The sequence below is a fragment of the Fukomys damarensis genome, unplaced genomic scaffold, assembly GCF_012274545.1.
Source record: "Fukomys damarensis isolate Sample0158 unplaced genomic scaffold, DMR_v1.0_HiC HiC_scaffold_15, whole genome shotgun sequence".
NCBI lineage: Eukaryota > Metazoa > Chordata > Mammalia > Rodentia > Bathyergidae > Fukomys > Fukomys damarensis.
This window is the reverse complement of record NW_022900927.1, coordinates 2,237,658-2,265,412: the sequence shown is the minus strand read 5'-3', so window position 1 is coordinate 2,265,412 and position 27,755 is coordinate 2,237,658. Positions and strand designations below refer to the sequence as shown.

The 27,755-nt window shown below is 45.0% G+C and overlaps 1 protein-coding gene across 2 annotated transcripts in view; it reads left to right on the top strand.

Moving 5' to 3' along the window:
* Positions 1-27,755, top strand: part of Tmtc1 (transmembrane O-mannosyltransferase targeting cadherins 1) — a 215,788-nt gene that overhangs the window by 144,003 nt on the left and 44,030 nt on the right. For both annotated transcript variants that reach the window (XM_010628972.2, XM_010628971.2), the window contains exons 9-10: positions 9,690-9,803; positions 22,547-22,690. In XM_010628972.2, the coding sequence (XP_010627274.1) occupies positions 9,690-9,803; positions 22,547-22,690 (258 nt within the window). The remainder of the gene's footprint in view (positions 1-9,689; positions 9,804-22,546; positions 22,691-27,755) is intronic.

Sequence of the window (27,755 nt, the reverse complement as noted above, 5' to 3'; positions counted from 1 at the left end):
AGCTCCACGCTTCCAGCCAAGGACTCATCTCTCCTGAGTGATCACAGTGTGTGGCGCGTTTCTAGGAGACACAGATGCAGCACCCTGCATAGCTTTGTCCTGTTGTTGGCTGATAGCTTACACACAGAAGTACAGGAACCCAGCATGGCATTTCCTCAGACGTGGAGGAGGTTAAGTTTGTGCAAGCTGAAACAGCTGTTAGAAAGAGCTAGGATTTGTGGTAAAAGGCCCAACAAAGATAAACTTGGCCACATCTTTTTTTAAAATTCAACACTCATTCATGATAAAAACTGCAAAAAATTGGAATAGATGGTCTGTGTCTCAACTTAATAAAGGCTATCTATGAAAAACCAACAGCCAACATCATATTAAATGGCCAAAAACTGAAAACCTTCACGTTAAAATCAGGAAAAAGGCAAGGATGCCCACTAGGATGCAATAAAGATAGGAAAGGAAGAAGTTAAATTGTCATTATTTACTGATGATGTGATACTCTACATTGAAGACCCAAAAAACTCCACCAAAAGACTTCTCAACTTAATTGACACTTTTAGCAGAGTAGGTGGATACAAGGTCAATGCCCAAAAATCAATAGCTTTCTTGTACACAAATAACAGACTCACTGAATGAGAAATTAGAGAAACAATTTCACAATAGCACCCAAAAAAATGAAGTATCTGGGAATCAATCTAACAAAAGAAGCAAAAGACCTCTACACTGAAAACTACAGCACTCTGAAAAAAGAGATCGAGGAGGATATAAGAAAATGGAAAGATTTCCCCCATTCCTGGGTAGGAAGAATCAACATGGTGAAAATGACCATACTACCAAACTGCTATACAGATTCAATGCAATACCAATTGAAATCCCAACACTATACTTCACAGAACTAGAAAGAAGAATCCAAAAATTCATTTGGAACCATAAGAGACCTAGAATAGCAAAAGCCATCCTAGGCAACAGACACATGGCAGCGGGTATAACAATTCCCAATTTGAAACTATACTACAAAGCCACTGTGATAAAAATAGCATGGTACTGGCAAAGAAGCAGACCCGAGGATCAGTGGAACAGATTGGAAAACACAAAAACAACTCCAGATGCACTCAGCTACCTCATCTTTGACAAAGGAGCTGACAGTCCGCACTAGGGGAAAGATAGCCTCTTTAATAAATGGTGTTGGAAAAACTGTATTTCAACCTGTAAAAGATTAAAACTAGACCATTATCTGTCACCATGCACTAAATTAAAATCCAAGTGGATTAAAGATCTAAATATAAAAACAAAAACACTAAACTTGCTAGAAGATAAGTTAGGCAGAACTCTGAAAGACATTGGCATAGGAAAAGACTTTATGAACAAATCCTCAGTAGCACGGGAACTAGCAGAAAGAATCAACAACTGGGATCTCATCTTATTAAAAAGCTTCTGTACTTCAAAAGAAACCATCAACAGAACTATGAGACAACCTACAATGTGGGAAAAACTTTTTACCAGCTGCTCCTCAGACAAAGGACTACTATCTAGAATATATAAATAACTCAAAACAACCAGCAACCCCCAAATATAAAGACCCAATTCAAAAATGGGCATCTGAAATGAACAGACATTTCTCAGACAAAGAAATAAAAGCAGCAAGTAAATATATGAAAAAATGTTCCACATCACTGGTCATTCGAGTGATGCAGGTGAAAACAACACTGAGATTTCACCTCACCCCACCAATAATGGCTGCTATCAAGAAATCACACAATAGCAAATGTTGGCGAGGTTGTGGAGGGGAAGGAACCCTTCTCCATTGTTGGTGGGAGTGCAGACTGGTGCAACCACTATGTAAGTCAATATGGAGATACCTCAAAGAACTAGGATTAGAGGTTCTATTTGACCCAGCCATCCCTCTATTGAGTATCTTTCCAAAAGAATTAAAAGAATCATACTACAGTGATAAATGTGCACCCATGTTTATAGCAGCACCATTTGCCCATCAGTTGGAAACTGGATAAAGAAGATCTGGTTTTTCTATAAAATGGAATACTACTCAGCCATAACGAATGAGAAAGTAGATTCATTCATAAGTAAATGCATACATTTTGAGGATATACTCCTAAGTGAAATAAATAAGTTACACATATGCAAATACCGAATAGTTTCTCTAGTGTGAAAAACTAAAAGAATACTCAAGATCCTAACAGGTCAGTTAGCAAATAGGAAGAAAAGGACCAAAGGTGTAGGGATAGTGAGAAGGATAGGGAAAGGGGAATAGGGAAAAGGAAAAAAATATGAGAAAATGTAAAAATGGAATGAAAGTGTTTGAAGGGGGGGAAGGGAGGGGGGATGGAGGTAGGGTGGGGACAAAGGGAAAAATGAGAACCAAGACCTGGCATGTAAAGGTACAAGATCCCAGTAAGAATACTCAAGATCCTAACAGGTCAGTTAGCAAATAGGAAGAAAAGGACCAAAGGTGTAGGGATAGTGAGAAGGATAGGGAAAGGGGAATAGGGAAAAGGAAAAAAATATGAGAAAATGTAAAAATGGAATGAAAGTGTTTGAAGGGGGGGAAGGGAGGGGGGATGGAGGTAGGGTGGGGACAAAGGGAAAAATGAGAACCAAGACCTGGCATGTAAAGGTACAAGATCCCAGTAATGAATGTAACTGTAATGTCTACCTAGAATGTACCAATAAATTAAATTTAAATAAAAAAAAATATATGTTCTGTGTCCTAACCTGGGAAAACAGTAACTGGCAGCCCAGTAACAGCCCAGAACTTCATGTTTGTTTAGAGTGCATAGAAACAGTTGATTAGATTAACCCCATCCTCAGAATACCTAGGAAAACAGAGTTTGCATCCAGCCCCAAGTCTCTGAGCCTCACCCATGAGCTGTTTGTGTGGGCTCTGGTGAGCAGTTCATGGCCCAGACCATCCTGCAACTCTGAAGGAGGCGACTTTTGATGTCCTCACCTCTGAATTGCTGAGCCAGAGAGATCAGCAGACCTCACAGAGCCTGTAAATGCCATACAGGATATACTTCAGGCTTTTGGGCCATTCAGCCTCATAGCTACAGTATTCAGTTACTGTGTCCAACTCTGCCGTCATCTCAGGAAAGAGGCCCAAGACACGTGAATGCTCTGGCTCCTCTGTGGCTCCCAAGGATGCAGTTCACTTGCTAGCAGTGTGCACATTGTGACAGCGAAATGTTCTTTGATTTGAGTAGTTCTAATGCTACCAGTATCCTGGCATGCTACTTTGGCTTAGTGTCAGATGTTGGCTAACTTGAGAAATGGATCTGACCATCTCTTGGCCTTGGTTGGAGTCTCTTCTCCATTGTTTAACAGGTCCACCTTCATCTCTGGGCTCAAGGCTCCTCATCCTTAGCATGACAGGTGAAATAATACCCTCACCTGGTAGTGTTAGGAGGACTGCTCAGGGCTGACCCTTGGGACACCAGTGCTTAGCCCAGTGCCTGGCTTCCTCACGAAGTGAGCTTCTCTGAGCACTACTGCCCAACCATGCTGGCATGCACCCTTGGTCAGAACAGCGTTGTAATGGAGGAGAGCCACAGTTTCTTCTAGCCTTGCTTTTCTCTTAATCTTGGGGTAAACCAGGCATGGTGGCGCACGCCTATAATCCCAGCACTCAAGAGGCCGAGGCAGGAGGATTGCTGTGAGTTCGTGACCAGCCTGGGCTACATGGTGAGTTCCAGGTCAGTCTCAACTACATAGTGAGACCCTGTCTCAAAAACAAAACAAAACAAAAAAAATCTTGGGCTATATACTACATACGGATTGTTTTTAATGTTCCTTTTCCACTAGAAATCTGGGGGTTATTCTGTAGTAATCACAACAAACAAATATGTCCTCTAAAAACATAGAGAAATACATGATAAAAATGGCTATTTTTATTTCTGTTACCTTTCAGGTCTTTTGCAAGTAAAAGGAGTGAAGGAGAAGTGTGAAATGCAGGTATTAAAACCCTGAGGTGAAAGGCAGATTTTTAAAATAATAGTTGTTATAACTATTAACAGGGTGCTGGAATCATCCATGTGGTCTGAGCATGTTGCAATTCTCTGTAGAGTAAATATGTGTAATGCTGGACGTTTCCATTCTAACAACCAGAAGTGTCAGTCAGAGCATCAAGGAAGAGAAGGGCACATGGGCCCTGCAGGACAGGTGACCTGGCCAGCTGCAGTTTCGGGGAAAGTGTTTCCCTTGGCTGGTTGTTAATTTTCCTCTTTTCTTTTTTTTTCCACAAACTATCCATTGTAAAATGAGATCCTGGAAAAACGTAACAGAAAAGTATCACAGAGCACATAAAGGTCAAAAACAACAGCGGGAAAAGTAGTGTGTTCTTGAAGTGTTTGTCGCCCCACCCACTCTGCTGGCCTGTTAGGAGTATTGTTCCTTCCTCCTGACACTGAACAATGTTGGGCTCCTTGCCAGGGTGTTCCTGCCGGCGGCCTGCATTGTTACTCCTTGGGTCAAAGGTAAATCAGAGTACTGTGTCCCCCACCCAGAGCAAAAGGTAAACGTCAGTAACACGTCAGTGCCATCCGTGTTGGAGGAAAAGTTGTCTTCAAGATCTCCCTGTTGCCACCTGCTATTTAGTTCTGGGAAGAAAACTCACAAATCTTCCCAAATAAAAATTCAGTTTTCTGAAGTTGTTACGATTATCCTGACCCAGATCGTGCCTGTATGACCAAATTCACATTGGGCACTAGCCGTTTTAAAGGTTACATTTATACGCATTTAGTTTGTAACATTTAGTTCACAACCAACAGGACGAGTCAGTGAGCCCTAACCATAAAGTGTATCCCACAGGAAGGTGGTGTTGGTGTTCCAGCCTCCTCCCACCTGCAGCCGTGTGCACTGTGCGTGAGAGACGCCTTTGCTGCCAGGGCAGAGCTGCAGCCAGTGTGTGCCAAGCCCTCCTCTCACTGGCACCTCCCTTGGCTCCTCTAGTGCTGTGAGCCTCTGTACACCATCAGTGACAAGTTCTCACAGGGCTCACCTGAAGGCATTTCTTCTTGGCTGCTGGTTTGCTCCTTCTGTCCGCCCTTCCCTCCATCCATCTGTCTGTCCATCCATCTAAAAACAGACTGGGACTCCTTTCACATGCATGAGCGGCCTGAGTGTTTCCTTTTGTCTGCAGCTGCTTTTGTTCAGAAAGCAGGGCAAACAGATCCCACCTCTTCTCAGCCCCAGGGAGGCCGGTGGAGAGACAGTGGCTAAGGTGTAAGTCGGGAGCACGGAGGAGTGTGCTTTGTGAATGGGAGAGCGTGAGGTAGCGGTCCAGCTCTGTTCATCACAAGACTGCAGGCTGCGTGGGTGGCGTCTGGGCGCTGTGAGCTCGAAGCCTGTGTGCCCGCTTGGCAGCCGCAGCAGTGACAGCATTGAATATCGCTGGCTGTCCCCAGGTGTTCTCCAGGCAGCTGGAGTTTCGTGGTCTGCATCTATGTCCGACACTTATTTTTACTTCTTTCAGACTCCACATAAAGTAGAGAAAAAAGAAAAAGGAAACAAACTTCTGTGTCCCATGTTTTCTTTTTCTGAACGTTTTAAAATTGTGCAGATTAAAAGAGTACATGACGCTTTGATACAAGGAATGATAAAAAAGATGGTGTGTTTTATCACAGAAAAGACACATTGCTATTAACCCCCTTCAGAGTAACTTCTCCCTTCAAACACACTTATCCCGTCATCCTTGCCACCATCTGAAGCAGTACCGGAAGTCTTAATAACTTTGAGGTGTGATTAAAAAAAAATATGGTGAATGCTGCTGCCAGGCAGCCTGGTAGGAACACCGATGAGGGAGATGTCCTCGTTGACCTTATTTACAAGATCTGGCACTGTACACTTGCTGGCTCTTCTCTGAAGTCAAAGTGACAGTGAAGCATAACATTTTGAATCAATTCGGGACATTAAGGCAGCCAGGACAGCGCGACTAATGATACTCGGGAAAGAAGACTTACAGAACCGCTCCAGGAAGTGACAAAAATGATGGGGGATCAGTGTGTTCAAAGTGAAGGGAAGGATTTGCAGAGGGATTCATGGCAGTGTGGCTTCTAGAGTAATACATAAAATTGAACATTTACGATACTTTTGATCACACCTTTTGTGTGTATCCATAGTGAAGTGATAACTACAGGTAAGCAATTTAACATATCTATCATTTCTCGCGTTCCCTCCTTTGGGAGTAAGAATATCTGAAGTCTTTCGATACATTTTCAGAACACAGTACAGTATTAATTATGTACCTCCTGCTGTACTCTGAGAGTTTAGACTGACCCTGCACACCTACATCTCCCCATCTGAGTGAGGCGGTCTTTGCTAGGTCTTTAGGAATGGTTAGGTTATGCTGCCTAACATGCTTTCTCAGTAGGTTTTAGCATTTTTTCTGGAACCTTCCTATTAATCTACCTTTAAACTAAAAATTAAATGAAATCTGTTGTCTGAGAGAAGTAGCACATTAAAGGACAATTGCCCAGAAACTGAGTCCTCGTCAGCTGTTCCCCTTTCTCATTTAATTAAGTTCCAGAAGTTTTCCCAAACCCATCTGTCCAGTGTGATAAGCTCCTGCCACCACCTCCTTTCAGGTGAGGGAGTGGAACCCAGAAGCATATTGTGGGTCTGAGTCCTGTCCCTGCCACTTGGCAGCTGGAGGATCTTATGCTGGCTAGGGTTTTGATGAATGAATCCTCTCCTGCCTCTCTGTCCTGGGTCATCTTCAAAGCCTGAAGCGGGCAGCCTCCGCTGGGAGCCAGTGTCGGGCAGTGAAGGCTCAGAACAGCTGTTTGGCCCTGGGACAGCTGTAACTCTTGCTGGTGATGTACAGCGCCGTACCCTCCTCAGACTTATGAGCTAGGGTTATGGTGATTGTAACGGTTGGTACCTTGGTGATGTGCTCCCAATTCATAGGTTGAGCCCCAACCTCCAACTTCACGGCACTGGAGATAGGACCTGTGTGGGAGGTGGTAATGGGTGAATGAAGTCCTGAGTGGAACCTCAGGCCATTAGGTGTATTACCAAGATAAGAGGAGGACAGGGACTGACACGGTAACGTATGCCCGCAACCCACATCTCAGGAAGGCTGAGGTAGAACTACAAGTTTGAGGCTGGCATGGGCTTCTGAGTGACCTCGTGAAAATCTCAAAAAATAAAAAGTAAAGGGAGAGGCGGGGTTGGGGATGTAGCTCAGTGCATAGGCCCTAGTTCAATCCCCAGTACCAAAATAACAGACAGAACCAATGGGGTAAAAGCAGAGCTCTTTTCCTGCACGTATCCACCGAGGAAAGGCCATGAGAGTATATCCAGGAGCTGCCATCTATAAGCCAGAAGCGAGCCCACACCAGACCCTGAAGTGAGTGCCTAGAACGGCGATGGCGAACCTCTCAGAGACCAGTGCTCAGACTGTAACCCCAACCCACTTATATGTCGCAAAGTCCCACACGGCAGTTAAACCTGAATACTGAGCTTTGAGTTTAGAAAAAACAACTCCTACATTAACATCCTTTGTCTTAAAAAGAGAAACTAATAACACGGGTGCCATAGGCTCGCCACCACTGGGACTAGCACCTTGATCTTCGGTTTCTATCCTCCAAAGTTGTCAGAAATACGTTTCTTATTGTTTCAGCCAAGGTGTTGAGTGATGGTAGCCTTCATAGACGTGAGCCCATTTTTAATGTTTCTGAGCAAATCCTCATCTCCTTACCTAGAGAATAATTATACTTGCCTTTATTTTCTTTTTAAATTAGCCCAGTCTTACTACAGGAAAATATTAATTTCCAATGAAATGAACGATTAGGGAGGCCAAACTCCAGTCCGCTGTCGTCTTGATTCACCTCGGTAGACAATCTCAGATTAGTTTTTGGAAAGAAAAGGGAAGGAAACTGTGGAGGGAGGAAAGAACTTCATCCCCCTGAACGTGCAGGGGTCCCTTCCCCAAGGAACCCCTTCTGCCCGTGGCTCTGGCTGTGCTTCCTGAACAACTTTCCCTCCGCGCCTGCCGTGGAATTCCAACCATCCTGCCTCTGGCTTCCCTCCTCTCTCCCTCTCCCTCTCCCTCTCCCTCTGTCCTCTCTGCATTTCCCTCCACACCTCTCCCCAGGGTCACCCTGCCTCCAGTCTTTCCTCCTTCTGGCCCTTTCCACACTGCGCCTATTACATAGTTCTTCATGGATGCTCAACTCTTGATCTGATTTCTGTGCTTAAAATCATGCCTTGAGCAGCATTCTTCAGATAAAACCTAAAGTCCCCACTGTGGTCACAAAATCACACAACCCCTCCAGCTCTCCCTTCTCCTGGTCTTGTCCTTCCGTGATCCAGCACCTCTGAGTTGCTTCTGGTACGTCAGAAATCCAGGCTCTTTTCCCGGGGTCTTCTGCTGAGGACACTCCACTCTCTCTTGCTCTGGAGGCTGATGTGACTCTCTGTCCTTCGTTCTCAGCTTTGCTGGTCCTGCGTTCTGTAAGCCCTCCCATCTACTGTCTACTGTGCCCGGTGGGCACCTTATTCATTACCATGTTGGTATATCACCCACCTTTCCTAACTGCCTGTATTTCCTCACCTCAAGAAGCTCCCTACAGTCAGGGACTCACCTGACCTCTTTTCCCAACATCTGCATTGCACGGTAGGCACTGAAGGGGCTCTGTGCAGGTAGTGAACAGTTGTACCATCTACTGCGGTTCAGAGAAACACTGGCAAGCCAGTTTTGTCAAGCTCCTTTAGCTGATTTCTGGAACCGTGTTCTTTCTACATGATTCTGCTTGGGCCTGTGTTTATGCTCACTTTAGTTTTCCTCACACACATCCCAGACCATCCTTACCAGGACCAGGTCAGGGACAATCATGTCACACAGTTCAGCTTTGCTACCTGCTGTTGTTGTTGAGCAGCTGCCAGCTGAGGACCTTGCTGAGTCCCTGGGATCACTGCCAGGTCTCGGATGAATTTTCTTCCCAGTGTGATACTGCTCAGGATGTGCCAAGGAGGGAGGTGGGAGAGTTTCCTTCTGGCCAGCTGCATGGTCCCAGTGGTGAAGAGAACTAGACTGGGAAGAAAACTGGGGAAGAAAGCAGTGGGTAAGGGCACCACGCGTCCTGCTCACCCCTGTCATAAAGAAGGTATGATCATGGGTTGTCCTTCTGTGAAATCCACTGAATCTTTGCTTCCCTGGTTCTTTATCTTGTACATGGAGATCACTTAGGCTATTTCATTGAGTCTTCATGGCATGAAATAGGCATGGAAGGAGGAAAGGGTTTGCCTAGTGCTGAAATTCCCCGGAAGGATCTCTGTCTATCACTGCCACAGCCCCCACGATGTTGCTTCTTCCCCACACTGCAGCCTGGCTGGAGAGTCACAAAGTTGCCTGATGCCCTTGTAGAATGCATCTTGGCCTTGTAGAATCTGTCATCTGGCCTTGCTGTGCTCTTGCAAATGCTTTGGGGAAGGCTTCACCCTGGTTCTACACCCCAGCCGGTGGACAGGGCCTTTGCTTTACCTCCTGAGGGCATTTTGTTTATATTTGGCCTCCATTGTTTCCCATAGAGAATAATGTTTAGCAAGTCATATGATTCACAAATTCTGAAGGCCTTGTTTTAAATGGATATAGTGGACATTTCCCCTTCAGTCTCGTGAACCTGGGTACATGTGGAGAAGCCTGACAGTTGTCTTTGGCTGGTCTCTCTGTTTCTGTTCAGGTCTGGAGTTGAGACTCTGCCTCACAATGCCAAGGTTCACTACAACTACGCCAACTTCCTGAAGGACCAGGGCCGGAACAGGGAAGCGATCTACCATTACAGGACTGCGCTCAAGTAAGTCAGCGTGGGTGGGTCTTGTGCACTGCTCTCCTCCCAGGGCCCAAGGGGCTGGTTTCTCCGGACCCTGAGCACGTCCTTGGAGTGAGGACAGTTTGGGATTCTTAAGTCTTTGGGCTGAGCATTCAAATCTGATATAAACATGGTAAGTCTTACTTGCTTCTCCTTAATATCTTCATGTAAAAGTTTGATTTTTAGCAGATATAGTGATACAAGCCTATAATCACAGGACTCTGGGAGGCTGAGGCAGGGAGATCTCAAGTTTGAAGCCAGCTTGGGCCAGTTAGTGACTTAGAAGGACCATGTATCAAAATAGAAAACAACAGAAAAGGGGCTGAGGATGTGTAATGGTCCTAGGTTCAATCTCCGTCACCTCCAGAAAGCATCTTTGTTCCTCCAGACATTATGTAGCAAACTCACTTATGTGTGTGCATATGGGGTTAGTCGTTTAAAACATCCTCGGGGGTGGATGTTTATTCCAGTGGATTACTAGTGGTGTACATTAAAGGGCTTGTATGGAGACATCTACATGGTTGTATTAGTGATACCGCACTTGGTCACCATGCTGGGAATGTGTTCATTATGTGTGTCTGGGTGCACATCCATTCTCTGCCACCTCCTTTCATTCCTCCACTGGAAGGGAGGATGCCACCCCTGGCCTTAGATACGGCTTTAAAGAATGGTTACAGCTCAAGTTCTATGCACCAGCAGCAGTGAGTGGTACACTGTTAAATCCACCCTGCCTAACCAGGTGGTTTTCCTCTAGAAGGTCTCAGATTATAAATGTGTTTAACATAACACACAGAGATGTGCTGCAGTGTGGGTCTGGTCTGCCTCCCAAAGGCCCCTGGTTCCAGGCCTTGTCCCCATTCTGTGGCACTGTTGGGAGGTGGGTGGCCTTCAGGTGGTTGAGCACATGCTCTTGGGCAGGTAGAACCCAGGCTCCTGCTCTTCTGCTGTATGGGGTTCTGTCGTGCACCCTCTGTTGTGGCATGCAGTGGGGCTAGTCCTGGACTGACCACCCCAAAACTGAGAGCCAGGATATACTTTGCATTTCATACGCGATCAACTCAGACGTCTTACTGTGGTGACAGAATGCTGCCCAGCATGCGTGGCACCTGAGCAGAAGAAGTGGGTGAAGCTACCCTTTTATTGAGTGCCCTGGTAGTCACGGAAGCCTTTTGAAGAGGCTTTGGCACTGTCATGAAGTGGCCCAGATGTGTTGAGGCCTGCGTGGGTTCTGCTCTGGGCTGTGCATAACACACACCCTGCATACTCCTGCATTTTTCTAAGTGCCACTGGAACTGCCTTAGTTTAAATCATTGTTGTGTCCTACACAAGCATATTGTTTATCCTTTAAAATTTTTTAGACTTTAGGACCTGCTACTTCATATTCAAGAGTTTAATATATGCAAACGTTTTAAGTCATATATACCAAGTTTGCTACCAAATACTTTTTCTCATATTGTGAGAGATGGGAGTCCCATAGATAAAACTGTAACCAAGCTTTATGTTGAAGAATAGTTTTTATTAAGGAAAGAAAAGGTAATTTTAAAGATTTAATAAGGAATTATATTATTTCATTGGCAGGGAGTTTCTAAAATGTTTTCAGTGCTTGTCTCTGGTTGGAAGACTATGATTTGATTTTTTCTCCTTTCTTAATTTTTGTTCCAAATGATCCATAATGCACTTCTATGTTTTGGAAATGAGAAAATGTCACTTTTTAAGACATACCCTTTCCGGGGACTTGTAATGTGTATTGTGACTTTAATAATTAATCAATATTTAACAATTTTAGATAGTATTCTTGAAGGGAAGAAAAGAGCAATAAGTTTATCTGAGAAATACTGGTTGGAAGGAAGTATGTCAGTGTCTTTTAAATTTTGTTTCATTATAATGATTTTCTGTTAAGTTCAAACACAAAAATAAGGCAGACCCAAAGGCACAGCTCGGGGCAGAGATATAAATTAAATGAGATGCTCTGGCAGTTGATTTTACAGAACTCTAGTAGCTGGTTGGGTGTTTCCTCTTCTTGCCTGTGAAACAATGACAGTGAATATTTGCCTCGGCAACTTGCTTCTGGAAGAAATGTTTCCCTTGAGAGAGGGGAAAACTAAGCTATAAATGTACCATGTGGTGATTAGTTGGTTATTTAGTGCTCTCAGACCAGACTCACAGAACTTCTGATTTAAAATGTCGTCGCTTGTGTGTGGAAGTTCTCCAGTGAGCTTGCGGTGGATGTAGGTGTTTCTGTGTGTGGGAGTCACTCTGTTTAGGGAGGGAGCAGAGGAAAACGCCAGCCAGCGCTGCTTACCAGCTGGATGGTTATCCCTCAGTGCCTGGGGCCGAAATTGCCCTTTTTTTGTGGAAGTCGCTGGGTCAGAGGCTCTTCTCCCTCCAGACTGTTCTACCCCTGTTTAACCTGAGTATGTCCCCTATTTTCTGTGTTTGCACCCAGGAAGAGAGTGATTGAGGAAATGGACAGTTCAAGGCAGAATGACCTGAAATCAATTCAAGAAGTGGTTGCTTTTCTGTTCTAATATGTAGATGCCAGTGCAATGGCAAAAATTAGTCATGAGGGTTATACCTCGTTTTAGCTGGCTTGCAATTCTAAAATCTGCATAGTGTTAAGTTCTTTTAAAATCTTTTTTTAATATTTTTTTGGGGACTGGGGATCGAACTCAGGACCTTGCATTTGTGAGGCAGGCAGCGGAACCACTGAGCTAAATCCCTGGCCCTAAAATCTTTTTTTTTTAATAATGTGGAAATGCTACTGACTTCTCCCTTTTGGTATACTGTGTTTCTGTAGGGCAAGAAAGCTCTTCTCTGGGCAATGCTGTAGCTCAGGCTGGGTGTTTAGGTTAAGACCCAAATCATTAAAGAGGCTGGGGGCCAGAGCCCTTTCCGATACCCTTAACAGTTGGAAATGTTGGCTGTGATTGCCACCGGGAGTAGCTGTCATGTTTAGATCCACTGTGGGACTAAACATGAAGCCTGGGTTTCTCCATGTTCGCGAAGTGAGGTCAGTGATGCCTGCCGTCCACCTCCAAAGCTCTCTGATCATCAGCTCCTCTGGGAACAGTTCCTGAATTCCACCCCATGTCATGGAAGCAGAAAGTCCAGAGACTACCCGGTAATCAGCTCTTCCTGAGCAAAATGCCTCATCCAATAATCCCCAGAGGAGAAGCTGTGACTCCTTTGAATAAGATGTGGGAGATTCTGAGTGTGTCCTTGACCGCTTGTGTACTTTATTGTGACCTTAAAGAGACATGTAAAAAGTGGAGAACCATAAACCATGCACGTTTTTGAGGATTTGATTTTACTCTGAGATTTCAAATGTATACCTCATTAAAAGTCTTCCAGTGCCGACGAAGTCCACTTCTCTGAGTAAGAATCTCCTGATTAGAATCTGCAAAAACCGTATCCATAATTCATTGCTATGATTAACAGTTTTGATGGTTTAAAGTGGAATACAAATTTAAAGGTACTCCTAAAGTGATTTGAGTAGGCTGAGATTGCTTTGATTTTTTCCTCTTCTAGTCTTTTACAGTTTTATTATCATTTGCATCTAATTCAACAGTTTTTAACAACTTCCTCTGTTTTACTATTTTTCATAGAAATAACTTCTCCCCCCCACACACATATTTTATGGGTTTCCTAAATATTTCATTATGCTATGTAACCCTAGTGAACACTGCACCTGGAAAAATGTGTTAATAAACATAATAAACATAAACATAACATAATGTGTTAATAAACATTTAGCAGTTATATAACACCCCTGGGAGCAGAAGGGCCCAGTCTCACAGAAAAAGTTTAGTTTTTAGTTTTTTATTTTTGGTACAGGGATCGAACTCAGGTCCTTGTGCTTGTGAGGCAGGCGACAGAACCACTGAGCTAAATCTGTAGCCCATCACAGATGAAGTTTAGAAGTCAAGACCTTGCACTAATATAGTTTACAGGGCATACAGAATGTCTGGAAATCCAGTGACACAACTACTCGGCTGTCCTGAAAGATTATAGATGATAGACTCGCAGAATCATTTTCATCTACTATTTGCATTCCCCGCCTGATCCAGTTACTGTTTGGTTAAGACGGGTTAGTCACCTTTATAACCTGGACCTGGAAGGTCCCCAAAGGCTCCTTTGTCAAAAGCTTCATCCCCAGCTGGTGGTGCTGTTGAGAAGTGGTAGAAAGAAGGAAGTGCCTAGTCAAAGGAGTTAATTACCTGGGATGCATCCCGAAGAGGGCCCTTGTGCCTGCCCCTTCCTTGCGCTCTTCTCTGCTTTCTGGCTGCTGAGAGGTGAGCAGCTTCCTCATCCGGGCACTTCTGCCTCCATGGACTCCTCACTGGAGGCCCAGAAACCACCTAGGCCAACAACTATGGAAGAAAACCATGAGCCCAAACAGACTCTCTTCCTCCTAGATTGATTTTCTCAGGGAGTTCTGGACAGCACCAGAAGGCTGACTGACAGTTATCCGGGGAGCCAGGTGGCCTGAGGGAAGGGTGAGGTGTGGTACAGTCCTGGTAACCTCCACCACCGTGCCAGCCCCAAATTGGATGTCAGGTTGTCACCAGGCTGTCCCAGGACAGTTACCTTGGGGGCCGAGGCTCCCTGAGGCTGAGTGCATCACCCAGAGCAGCTGAGCTGCATCTGGCAGCACCAGCTCTCCTGACATCTGGGGAAATAAGTGCTTGGACCTGAAGTAAGAATCTGGTGGCACAAGACAATACCCAGCTTGGTTTAGGGTTTCTTGTATAGGTTAAGTATCCATTATCTGAAATGCATGGGACCAAAACTGTTTTGGATTTCAGATTTTCAGATTTTAGACATTCAAAATAGACTCAACTTATTTTAGTAAATATGACAGTTTTACCAGAATACTGTAGATATTTTGTTAAAATGTGCTACCTACCTCATAGAGTTGGAGGATTTCAAGATAATTTAAAGCAATGTCATGAACGTCCCCAGGGTTCTGCTCACTTCTGCCCCATCCCATGCTGTCCCCCGCCCCCTTTACCAGACGGCCGCCGTGTGTTCTTCTAACCCAAGCCCAGGTTCTTCCCCACACAGTGGTCAGGACTTCGATTTCCTGTCCGTGGCTCCAGGCCGTCGCCGTCCACTGCCTGCCGGTCTGCACATTCGTCGCCCCAGGCCCAGACACACGCCAGTCGTGTCCCTTCTCCCTCCCCGAACACTCCTGCGTCAGTGCTGCTTCTGCACCTCCTTCCCTGCAGCAGCACTGCCTTCCCCAGTTTCATGAGTCTTCTGAGCCTCTCCCTGGAAAAGTGACCCCTCACGAGGGAGTCCTTATCCTTCGCTCCAGCCCGCAGGACAGTGCCAAGCGTGTGGCACTTCGTAAACATGTACATATGTTGAATGAATGAAACAGTGCAGCACATAAACGTCTGCGGTTTTAAAGTAGCCGAAGAAGTCTTTCAGTGGCAATGGAGGTATCGTGTGAAAACTAAGAGCTGTCAATTGTAGAGATCTTGAATTACTTCTACCAAACCTGTGTCTGCCTCCAGACCTGCCTTCCTCTTCCCTGGCACCCCGTGCATAAGGGGTGAACTTGGGGTGATTAATTTCATGTGTCAACTTGCTCAGGCCACGATATCCAGATATTTACTCACAGATTATTCTAAATGTTCCTGGGACAGTATTTTTCAGATGAAATTCTCATTTAAATAAGTAGATTTTGGCCAGACACGGTGGTATACACATGTAATCCCAGCCAGTGCAGGAGGTTGAAGCAGGAGGAGGATTGTAAATCAAGCCCAGCCTGGGCAGTTTAGCAAAACAATGTCTCAGAAAAGGGGTGGGGGCTGCGGAAATCGTGCAGTGTGAAGACCTTGAGTTCAGTCCCCAGGAACACAGTGGGAGGAGGAGAGAGATAGACTTTGAGTGATGCAGATGTATTCTGCTTTGTGTGGGCCACACTGAGTCCTTTGCACTGACAGAAAAAGACTGAGGCCACGAAGGAGAGGGCACACCTCCTCCTGCCACAGACTGCCTCAGCCTTAGGCCAGCCTTCCTGCATCTGCCTGCCCCCCCAACAAGCCTGTAAGCCAGTGACTTCCAATAAATTCATCCCCACCCACCCTAGCGCTTCTTCTGATGTTTCTCCCGTGAAGGCTGATTACTTGCTTGTTCTCGGGGTTCCATCATTTCCACATTTCCAATTTCCAAATTATCAAATAATAATTCTTTAAGACCCTTTGCACCTCCCCTGAATTGCCACTTTCCTGTTGCTATTGAAACACTCTGCAGGTGCTGTCACCTCTACACACCCATACTCGGCAGCCTCTATTTCTGTCCCCTCTGCCTTTCACACTGTGTCCTTCGTCATCTCCCCTCTCCACGTGGCAGGATTCCTGGGAAGTCAGAGCCATCTTCTTGATGTCCCCTCCCTGCTCTCCCAGCTGCAGTGTGGCTTCAGCTCCTGCCCTGCCTGAAACTGCTGTCGCTGGTGTGCTCCACGCAGATGAACCTGGGGGTATGCGGCTGGGCGGTCACTCCCTCCAGCTGCCCCGGACCCTGTTGGTCCCTCCCTGCTCTTCACAGCAGGTGTTCCTTTAGCACCTCGTGTTCAGTGTGGCGATGCCTCTTTGGGTTTTCTGCTGTTCCCCGAGACTCCTCGGTCTGTGAAACCCTTATTAGAACAGTTGTCCACCCTTCCCAGCCCCGAAGTCCCCTCAGTCTTGTTCACTTCTTTGTGAGGGGCCCCTTCCCTTCCCAGAGCTCCTGGAGTAATCTGGACGCTGGTCAGCTCTAGGATCTCTCATGCCCCTGTACTGTCTCTTGGCAGGCACAGCCATCTGCCCATTGTGGTCACACTTGGCCATTCACCTGCTGTCCGCACATACACCTCTCCTCTGTCTTCCCCTGCTCCTCAGCACACCTGCTTCTTCTTTCTGCTCTGCCCAGGCCCCGCCCTCCACCATCCCCCCTGGGGAGCCTCATCACGTGGGTGCCACTGAGTGCCTGCTCCTGTGTCCCCAGTGCTCTTGGAACTGGGCAGTAGAGCAAGTTGGCTTTCTTGTGTCCTACCTCAAAGCCTCCCCAGAGCCAGGACAGCTCACTTTACTGTTCTGGGCTCTTAGCAGAAGCCATGGCCCACTGTAGGTGCTTAATTAATGACTGGGTGACTGTAACTCCTAAGGTCGCTATTGCAGGAGGCATGGGGTCAGGAGGCAGCTCCACAGTGACAAGCCGTGCTTCTCAGCTGGAACAGCTCTTCCTGGTACAGGGCAGTTGCATGTGCCGGAGGTGTCTGTCACCCCGTGCTCCCACCCACTCTGTTCCAGATGAGCACACACTGAGGTGGGTGTTTTCTCCTTCCCACCTGTGACTGCCTAGGCACATGGATGTGCTGTTCCTGCCCACTGTTGCCCCTTCTTAAATCATTCCATCAACTGGCAAGCATTCAGCTAGGCAGACTTAACACAATGGTCCCAGGAACAGGAGAATCTCCTTATGGCCTTGGAGGTAGCCTTTCACATGCTCATGCGTGGAATTCCATTTGGTGTGCAGTGTATTGGGACAGTCCCCCGCCCCCCCTGGTCCATCTAAGGGCACAGACTGGCAGTCTCTGGGGTGGTGCTAGGCAGAAAGCACAGCTGCCTTCCTGAAGCAGAGCCACTTGGCCTTCGCCTCGGAGAAGCCTCGGTGGAGGAGAAGCAGGTGGATGCAAGATGGCGCAAGTCTCCACTGGGCTAGTGATGAAGAAATAATGTATGTTGTGGTGACGGGTCGAAGCCTGCAGGCAGCAGAGGAGAGAATGATGTCTCTGACAGTGAAACATCTGAGGTGAGGAGAAACCAGGCTACTCCAGCCTGGTGTGAGCTTATCCTGGCCTCGGGGAACCCACACCTGCACCTGACCCAGAAGTACTCAGGGTACACCACGTCATGGTGTGACAAGGGATGGCCCGACCCTGCCTCTCGCTGTTCACACGGGGGCCGTGTGCTCACCGAGGGCAGTGGTTATCAACCGTACCTTACAGACAAAGCGGACACAGCTGCAAAGTCACACGTGGCTTCCTATTCCAAACCCAGTTATTTTTCCTTCTACCACGGTAGCTTCCTAACAGCATACCACCAAAAAAAAAAAAAAAATGAAAATGAAAATTAAAAAAATGTTCATTCTGGTCACTCCAGGCCTCTGAGAAAGGGCGATGACACTCATCATTTTTAATAAAGAGTAGACAAGTATTTCAGTCCAGTAAATTTCCCAGCCTTAGCAGTGCACTCTCGGGAGTCAGGAAGATTCAGCCGTTTAAATGACTCAGTTCCTGAGGATATCCGAAAGCCGTGGTTTTTCTCCTCAGTCAAAAACTGGGCTAGGCGGAGTCCTTCTGTATCACTGTTATAGGCCATCGCTTGCTAATGGTCAGATAATTATCGCTGGCCTAGGCCTTTTGGCTAAGATCAAGTATGAGAGTCAGATCATTTTGGTGCCCTCTACTTGGAGAATGTGTCCTGTCTGTCTAAATTGCATTTGAAGTTTTACACACAAGTCTGTCTTTAATGGATCAGAAGGAGCACAGTGAAAAAGAAAAGAAAAAAAAATAGCACTTGCTAGGTGTTAATGGCAATTTCAAGCAATTAAAGAATAGAGTAATAAAATTATCAGAGATTTACTGACATGATGTTTTATCACATGAAGGAACCAGCACTTAAAGTACTCCAGGCTGTCAGTGTAGAACATATGCAGTCAACTACTGAAATGAGATTTTTAGTTTGTTTTGTGTATATTTTAGTCCAGTGAATTTATAGTTGAATTTTTTTCCTGCCCATGTTTTCTTCTGGGTTCTTTCTTTTCTCAATAGGAAGTAGAAAGTAAACATCTGACCTTGTGTAGTTAACCTCAGGTTCATGTGTGGAGTGGAAATCAGACAAATCAGGGTGTGTATGTTCTAAAAGGAAATTCCAAACTGTAGCACATGAGGCAATGCTATTTCCACAATGAAATGCCTTATAAGTACCCAAATGAAAAATAAACAGCATCCTTAGCTTTTTAATAGATTGTACAAAATGTAAATTCAATGACTAAAGTAAAATAGAAAATCAAACTTTGGTTGTATACATCTTATGTCTGTTGATATTTAGAGCTTATCGACAGATCAGAGAGTATATGCCATACATCCTACTGAGTAGGTAATTTCCAGGTAATTTCCATGATTCTGTGCTTTTCGGAGAACTATAATTACTTTGCATGGCAGGGGATAGTTTTTCCCCACTAAATAAGAATCTGAGTAGCCAAACTTCCTGAGTACTGTTTATGTAGTTTTATCACTGAGAACTAATCTTATATGAGCACAGTTTGAATAAATTGATCAGAAGAATGAAAAGGAGAAATTGTTCCAAAGTGGAAATGTTAATTTCTAGTAATTTATTTATCTACTGAAGTTTGAAGGACTCCTGAATTATTTGGGAAGTAAATAGATTTAGAGGAGCTGTTTGCTTTCTTGACACTTGAGGACATGTATTTCTGAAATGTTGTTTTAAAATTAATCCAATATTAGTTTTTTAAGCCTCCTTTTCCTCAACTGTAAAGTTGAACAGTAGTTGTACAGAATTAATTTTAATTAATTAAATGTGACCACGTATGAGGAAACTCTTGAAGTGTAAGGTACCCCCTAGCACATCCTGGGTACTTTGGGTCCTGTTTTCTTTTTACTCTCCTTCCATTAGGTAGCTCTCTCTCCCTATTCCTGTTAGGTTGTTGGGGTTCATTAGTGATCAAATAGCTATGCCTGGGGGAGAATAATGTCCCAACTACCTACTTTATTAATGCTGCTTAAAGAAATGCCACTGGATCAAAACTACAGACCCTTAAATGCTTTAACAGATGTTATGATAAACAAGAATATAAATTATCCAAAACTTGAGAAAAATTCTCTTCAGTTCATAACAGCAGATGTGGAGATCAGAAAGGAGATCAGAACGCAATCTGTGCAAATATTTTCCAAAGAGGGAGAAAAGCTTCCTTGTCCCCTAGAACTGTTTTGCCAAAGTGACAGTTTCTCCAAACTAAAATTTTAATGTGTAACTCATTGAAATAAAATAAACCTCCACAAACAATACAAATGACAATTAAGACTGTGAGCAGGAAAATCCAGAAATAATTCACACTGGTCTTTTAAAAATACGCCTAAAAAGTCACCAATCTGGTCCTGTCCAGGGACTCTTTTGAGGTTTTGCGGGGAAGGCAGTAATCACTGTAATCCATACCTGCAGAAGTAAGGCAAAAAAGACTTTGTTTATTCTAACAGTAGCAATATAACAACATAGGCATTCTTAAATTACTTGTCTTTCCATAGACTCAAGGTAATTAAACCTGAGTTTATTTAAAAAGTAAGCCACAAAATAAATTCCATAGGTCTGCAGTAAATAGTAGAAGAATATGTTTTAAGAAAGCGTTTACATCTGTATAAATTTTTAAGATATTTGCCCTAAACTGATGGGTAAGAATCCTTTTAATGAAATTCTGCACAGTTTCATAAATGATGCAGTGGTTGTTTGTGATGAGGTAAACTAATCAGAGCGTTCGTTGCTCCAGACCCTCACTATGACCTCTGAGCAATACCTGTGTGTTTTCCGGATGGAGGGCTGTACTTGGTGGATGAGTCACTGCATCTCTGTCTGCACCTGCGGCCCATTGCTGGATGCATGGGAGGCTCTGGCTAGTGCCTGCCCATCCACTGATAGTGGGCCTTGTAGCCCTCTCCTCCTGGGCCTCCCCAGCAGCTGTGGGCCACACTCCCTGCACCTGCTGTGCCGAGGCCTCTCCCCCAACAATGCTGCCGTTTGCACCTCCCCGCTGCCCTTTTCATGGCTTGCTTTTGATGCTGAGAATTCAGTGTGGACCTGCGTTGTTTCTGACTGGGAGGTTGTCTCTGTAGTCAGTGAGCTCTGGCAGTCCATGGTTCTCATTTGCATGCGGCTGGGTTGAGCAGCAGCTGGCAAGGACCAGCCACTTGCAGAGCAGGTAGCACCTTCCTGCGGGCTGTAGGCGCCACCTGTGTGGATGTAGGGGCTCCCATGCAGTCAGCACGTCCTCCGTGTTTTGCATTGCACCTCCCATGGTTATTTTGTGGATTCTAGAGCCTAGGTCATGTAGAAAAGAAAAAAGTCCTCTGAGATAAATGAAAGCACTGGTCCCTGACATACGTCCCATCACTGCTGGTTCTGGAGCTGCTCAGAAGCATGGACATTGCACACCCAGTCAAACATCTCTGCTCACCATTAGAAAAAGAGCTTTTCTAGAAGAATTTGAGTCCCGGATATGCTACACTCTGCTCTGACTTCCACAGATCTCGAGCTTCGCAGAACCTTCCCCTGGGCATGCCATGATGGGCAGGAACAATAGCATCCTTCCCCCCTCACAGTGGCTCTGGCCTTCTCTGGTTGCATCTCTGATGGGTGGCCCAGCACTGGTCCTCAGCAACTCAGAGGCTGGGTGTTCAGAAGCACCCATGAGTAATGCTGAAGTTGCTCAGAGAGGGGTGGACACAGCATACAGGCTGCTCCACATGCTTTCTTTTGCCTGATTTCATGTGAATACCTTTCTCCTAACAGCCTCCAAAGCTACCTTGGATAGAAAGGGCTTTCTGGTTGTGAGAGGATGAACCTGAAATGATTCTGTCCCTTGTCAGTCCAGAGCAGCCTTCCAAACCATCTTCCTAGAATTCTGTCAGAGAGATATTCCTTCTGTTCTGTGCAGGAGTTGGGCAGGAAGAAACAGGAAGCTCTAGGTGAGTGAAGATTGAAAAAAAAAAAAAAGGCAATGTAGCCCGTCTTCCTTGGCCTTTCAGCATAAGAACCACTCTGTTCCCAAATTAAAATGACCTTCTTTCAAGGTCAGAACAGGGAAGCCAGCATGGCATTTATTGTCAAGACACGTAAGAAGTCCAGCTTCTATTTTTGTTGCATGGGTATTATCTTGGCTTGTCTGCATTCAGAGCCAGCCGGCTCCTCAGGCTCACTCGGGGAGAGTCTGCCAGTGAGTGAGATGGGCCACCCTGCTGCACTGCTAAACACATCTTCCCAAGTGTCAGGAACAACCGAATTGTGTAGCTGTGCTGGTCTAGGTTCTGTTCACTTTTGCTCTTAATCAGCATGCGTTTGGTTACTGATGTACATCCCATGCTCATGGACACTTGCTTGTAGAACATTAGAAATGTGGGTTTTAACTTCACTGCGCATTACTTAATTTTTTATTCTTAAGTGTTTTAAGTTTTCAAGAATTTTATTTCAAAAACTATTCAGCCAGTTGGAACCAAATTGTAGTAGATGAAGGGGAAAAAGAAAAGAAATGAAAACAAAAGTCAAGATGAAGAGCCACTTTGAGGCTACTTGTTTTGGTAGAGAGATATTACAAATCATCCTGTCTCAGCTATGGCAGCTGCTATGTACTCGAAAAATGCCTTTGTAGCCCCTCTGCTGAGGAACTCACCACCAAGCAGAGGAAGAATTTATCACAGAAGTTGAAAGTAATTGTAGGCCCTGACGGACAAAAAAATAATTTAATCCTGGTAGATTTACTGTTATTCACACTTGCTCTATTTGGGAGTTATTTATACGTCTGCATCTCAAGTATGTGCTCCTATTTATTCTCCTTGAGCTGCAGAAACAGCTGACTGTTAAGATGTGACACAGCCTGTTAAAGGGAGGGAAGAGTCAACGTTGTATTTGGTTGTGGCCTACCGTGGTTCATCACTTCTGGTCTCACAGGTTGTACCCACGCCATGCCAGTGCGCTGAACAACCTGGGAACACTGATGAGAGACACAGCAGAGGCAAAGCGCTACTACCAGCGGGCCCTGCAGCTCCACCCACAGCACAGCCGTGCGCTCTTCAACCTCGGGAACCTCCTGAAGTAAGTGCAGCATTACCTATGGCCAGGTAGCCTTCCGGTTCTAAGAAACCCTTCCCTTCCCAACACTCATTCCGTTGTCCTACTGGCTTCTACCTAGCACTGAAGGGTTTCCAAACTTGAAGTGAATGTATTATTTGTCTCACTTCATTCTCTTCTCTATTAGTCAAAAAGTATTTCCCAGATTATCTGTCTAGAAATCCTAGTTGTGGGAGATGTTCGTAGATTGTAAAGGGGTAGCAGTGGGGAAGGCTCACGTGACCAAATAAACTTGGATGCATTGTACTGAGTTAAACAGAGATCCTCCGGAATTGCAAGAAATTTTAGTATGTTAATACACCTTGTGAATCTTTAAGAAGGAAACAGACACAGCATTTCCCAATGTCTGTCTCCATTGGCTTCCTTCCCTCCCCCACCCCTTTTTTCTATCTATCCAACTACCTGCTTCTGGCGTTTTTCATGGCAAACATTTCATACTTTGGGGAAAGCAGTGTTCCCTAAGATGTAACCAAGTGGTGTAACTGCCCTCTTAACCCAGGACAACTGCTGAGAGTGAGAAGCAGCGACTCTCTCAGCCACGGACTGTCAGCTCTCAGGCACAATCCCTGTTTGCTTTCCACTCACTGCACAGATAAGGTTGGCAGTGTGGTTAGTTGCCCAAGACTAAAGAAAGGGGTTACTTTTCGTCTTGTGTTTGATTAATTGGACCTCTAGGTATGTTGTGCATGGTCCTGGCCATAGTAGAACAATGGTGGTGGCCGTAGAACTTAGCTTCAAAACTTACAAAAAAATGTAAAACATCATAAAAAATGGGAATTTAATCGATGAAAATGACTTGAATCAGACAGTAATGATGTATTTATCTGTCCTGTCAGAATGTTGACAATCCACAACCTCACAGAATCGTTTTCCATTTCCAAACTTACAGAGATCACACTTGGCTGCCTCCCCGACACATGCAAGGCTGATAGATTACTTTGCTTTTCTGTCCTCTGCTTGATAGAAAAGCATCTCACTTTCCTTCTCTCTGCCCCGTGACTTATTTGAATGCTATTGTATATGTTTACTTGATGTCCTTTCAACAGAAGCATTTGAGTGAGTGAACCACAGAATCATCTATATCATGTGAACTGAGAAGGTACCCTCTTAGGTCTGAAGTTTTATGTCTAAGAGTACCTTTATCCATGTGCTGAAACACATAGCCACGAGAGCACTGTTTTATAATGTAACAGAGGTAAAGTGTAAACAGCTGTACACACTCATTTTCTCAAATTCGTTGGCCTCGTCGACATCTTATAGAAACTCGAGAAAGGTGAAAACCAACAGAGAATGAAGACTACTCCCGTGTGGCAGAAACAGACGCTTTAGTGCTCCTTGGGTGCTCCCCTTAAAAACAGTAGCAGATAAATGTGTGCGGAAGCAGGTTCTAGTCACATGCATGGCTAGACCTGGGTGGATGTGATGCCTTCGCTTTACTCTAAAACTTTCCCAAGCGCAGCTTCTTTACGTGAAAGCTGAGGGACTTACTGTAAAGCCACTGTTGTATGTGTGTGCTCTACTCGTGACACAGATAGCTTAATGGCTAGGTAAAATCCTCTCGGTGTCCTTTTAGGTACCTGGATTCTATGCTACTGGTTTCAAAGATCATAGTGATGAGTATTTTTATTCCAGAGAAACCAAATAGAATGGCTTCACTATGAGATAACTTTTGTCATTGGAAACTCTGGCCCACAGCTACAATCATCGTGCTGTGCAGAATATGTTCTGCTTGGAAACAATGGCTAAGATTCTTTCCAATTTCATCTTGCTAAGACCTAAGCACGTTTTCTGAGAACCTTTATTTGGGTGATACTCTTCACGATATGTAAGAAAGAGGAGGAAACTGAAGTCCTAATAAATATCATGTAAAAGGCACCTTTTTTACCTTCTTCCTATTCACATTACAATACAGAGCAAAGTATCATTAGTTTAGTGTGGGTCAATCTTCGAATCCAAGAGATTAAAGTAATGTTTGTTTTTGCCAGTACTGGGGATTGAACTCTGGACCTTACACTTGCCATACAGGTGTGGTGCCACTGAGCTACATCCCTGGCCCCTAGAAATTAAAGTAATGTTAATCATTAATATTTTGTGACACCTTCTAGGCAGGTGGGGTGTGTGTGTGTGTGTGTGCACGTGCACACGTGTATGCAAAATCCATCTCCAGGGCTCCCTTAGGGAGCTCAAATGACCTTGGCTAAGGCTGTGGCCACCCAGGGCTGAATGTCTGGCCCTGCACACCTCATCTTGTTCTCTTCCCACTACCACGTTACCCAAATCCAGGAACTACCTCATAGTAAACTATCTGATTGCATGTGATTTGGTTGAAGCAGTACTGCAAATTGAACCCAGGGCTTTTGCAATAAGATACATCCCCAGTCCTTCTCCATTTTTTAACTTTGAGATAGTGTCTTGCTACATTATGCAGTTGTTCAGGCTGGGCTCAAATTTATGAACGTCTTGCCTTAGCCTCTCATTGTGTTGGGACTATAGGTAGGTGCCACCATACCCAGCTATGTGATTGTTCTTTGGCAGAATGCTAGTATAACTGTGTCTCTGCAGGGGAGAATAAAAGTGGTTTTGCTGAGCTTGCATTGCTAAGTGACAGAGAGAAGTGACGCAGAAAACAGCAGAGCTAATCTGCATTTAGATAACTCTAAGCTTTACGTCTGCTTAATATATTTCTGAGCCAGTAGCTGTGGGTCAAAAGCAAGAAAAATAAAGAATATTTTAAATGTGGCATGATTTGATATTTTGATACTTATTTACGATCTCACCATATTTCTCTTTGGAATTAGCTTTTGGCTTATTAAAATTGTTCACTTTTAAAAGTTGTGCTTGTCTGTGTAATCCATGACTTAATCTTCATTCTAAGAACTCAGGTCCTCTCACAGCTTTTGGCTTATTAAAATTGTTCACTTTTAAAAGTTGTGCTTGTCTATCGCTTCTCGGCCTTTTGGCTAAGATCAAGTGTAAAAGTTGTGCTTGTCTGTGTAATCCATGACTTAATCTTCATTCTAAGAACTCAGGTCCTCTCTAGATAAGGGCATTTTAGATTTGATCGTCTCTGAGAGGCAGGACTATCATTATTTCCGGTTATAAATGAGGACAGGCAGACTGGGAGAAGATAAGCTGTGTGCCAGGTACCTTGGGAAGTCAGTAGATGACAGGGTACAGAACCTAGGTCCATCTGAACTGAGTACCCCAGCCCTAACCACTGCACAGGACCGCCTCCTTGGGGCCTCAGAGCTGAACCAGAGCCTGAAGCAGTGCTGTCCAGCAGAGATATAGTGAGCACTGAGCATGGCGTTTAAAACATACAGAGAAGACATGAACTGTAATAACATTTTATTTAACCCAGTATTAGAAATCAGTACTTTAATATTTAATTAGTACTTAAAATAATTTTTCAAATTAACAAAATTGAAAGTATTGATGAGACAGTGTACATTCCTTTTATATTAAATCTTTGAAATCTAGTGTGTGTTTCCCTTTTACAGCCCATCTAAGACTTGCCATCTTTCCAATGATCAGCAGCCATGTGTGGCTAGTGGTTGCTATTTTGGACAACACATTTATTAATAGCCTTAACTTTGCACAGTTGTAAACCTCTGTCTAGGACCCATGCTGTCCTAGTGAGTCTTTCCCAGTGTGGCTACCCCCTCGGGTCCTCCTAACTCAGCAGGCTGCGACAACAGGGGCTTGCGCGAGGCACTTGGCCTTCCCTGGTCCTGCGCAGCAGCCCTGTCCTGGGGCCCCCTCCAGCTCTTACTGCCTCAATTCCTCTGCAGTGAGCGTGGGTCCCTGTCGCCCTCTGGCTGCTGAAGTCTTTCTTTCTTTGCTTCCGGTGTGGTGTGTTGTTAAGTTCTTCTGCGCCCGGTACCTGCTCTTTCCATCTGCCCCGTAGATTTAGGAGCACTTCAGAGAAGGTGACTGCCTCTGCATCGCATGCACACATGCAGTCCAAATGTCCGTGCTTGCCATAAGTCTGCCGCTGTTTTCCTCAGCTTCCACTCTCCTCCCATCCTGTGTGGGCCCAAACACCAGCCAGACTGACCCTGTATCCAGATACGAGAAATGCTAACCTGCCAAGCTACATGTACTAAGGCTATTACCAGCATTTTAAAGCTAAAGCTCTTGTAGTTTATTTAAAATGAGGTATCATTGACCTCATCATCTTCTAGTCAATCTCTGTCCAAAGCTGAATGATCTAGGAAGTGATAAGGAGGTCCGCCTGCTTCCTCGGGACTCAGGAGTCACGTATTCATTAACAGATTGTAATTCTTAGGGTATTTTTGAGGCTGTCTCTTCCTCACAGTTGTATTCATCTGTGCCATGATTGTTAATGGATTGAGCTTGGGTAGTTTTCAAATTCATAGCATGGTTTGCAAAGATTGTGTCCCTTCCCCCACCTTCCCCTTGCTGTCAGGGCTGTAGAAAACCCTGCTGCAGCCAGAGACAGCTCTGCACAGGAAGCACCATGGGTGAGAGCCAGCCACAGAGAGCCCCTCGTTTTGTTTATATTCTCATGAAGGAATTGAAATGTTATCATTTTCTTCCCCTGTATAAATAGTTCTAGCAGCAGAAAAACAAACAAGCCAGCCTACTCTGTCAAGTATAAGAGTTTGTCCTGAAAATCATTTTCTCTCCCCTCCCTGTCCTCATCTTCCTGGACTCATTCATAGTCTGATCCCCTTGTGCTCCTGTGCTGTGGAATGGCTTGGGGTGACTTGGGGTACAAATCAAAGAAGAAACAACAGAATTAAAGTAGAAGACTGCTGAAGACCCTCGCAGTTAGTTGCCTTTTGCATGTGGCATCTTACACCAGGATGCCAGACCTCTCATCATTTTGTCAGAACTCAGCAGGAGATCCACTTTGCCCTGGCATGGGATCTAATCTTGGGATATAGGTTGCTGGAGATGACCTAAAGGCTTTAAGTCTAAATTGTGTGATGTAGACCAGGAGGAGACAAAGGACAGAGGAGGAGCGTGTGCATTCGCTGTGTCTCCTGGGCCAGCATCTGCCTGT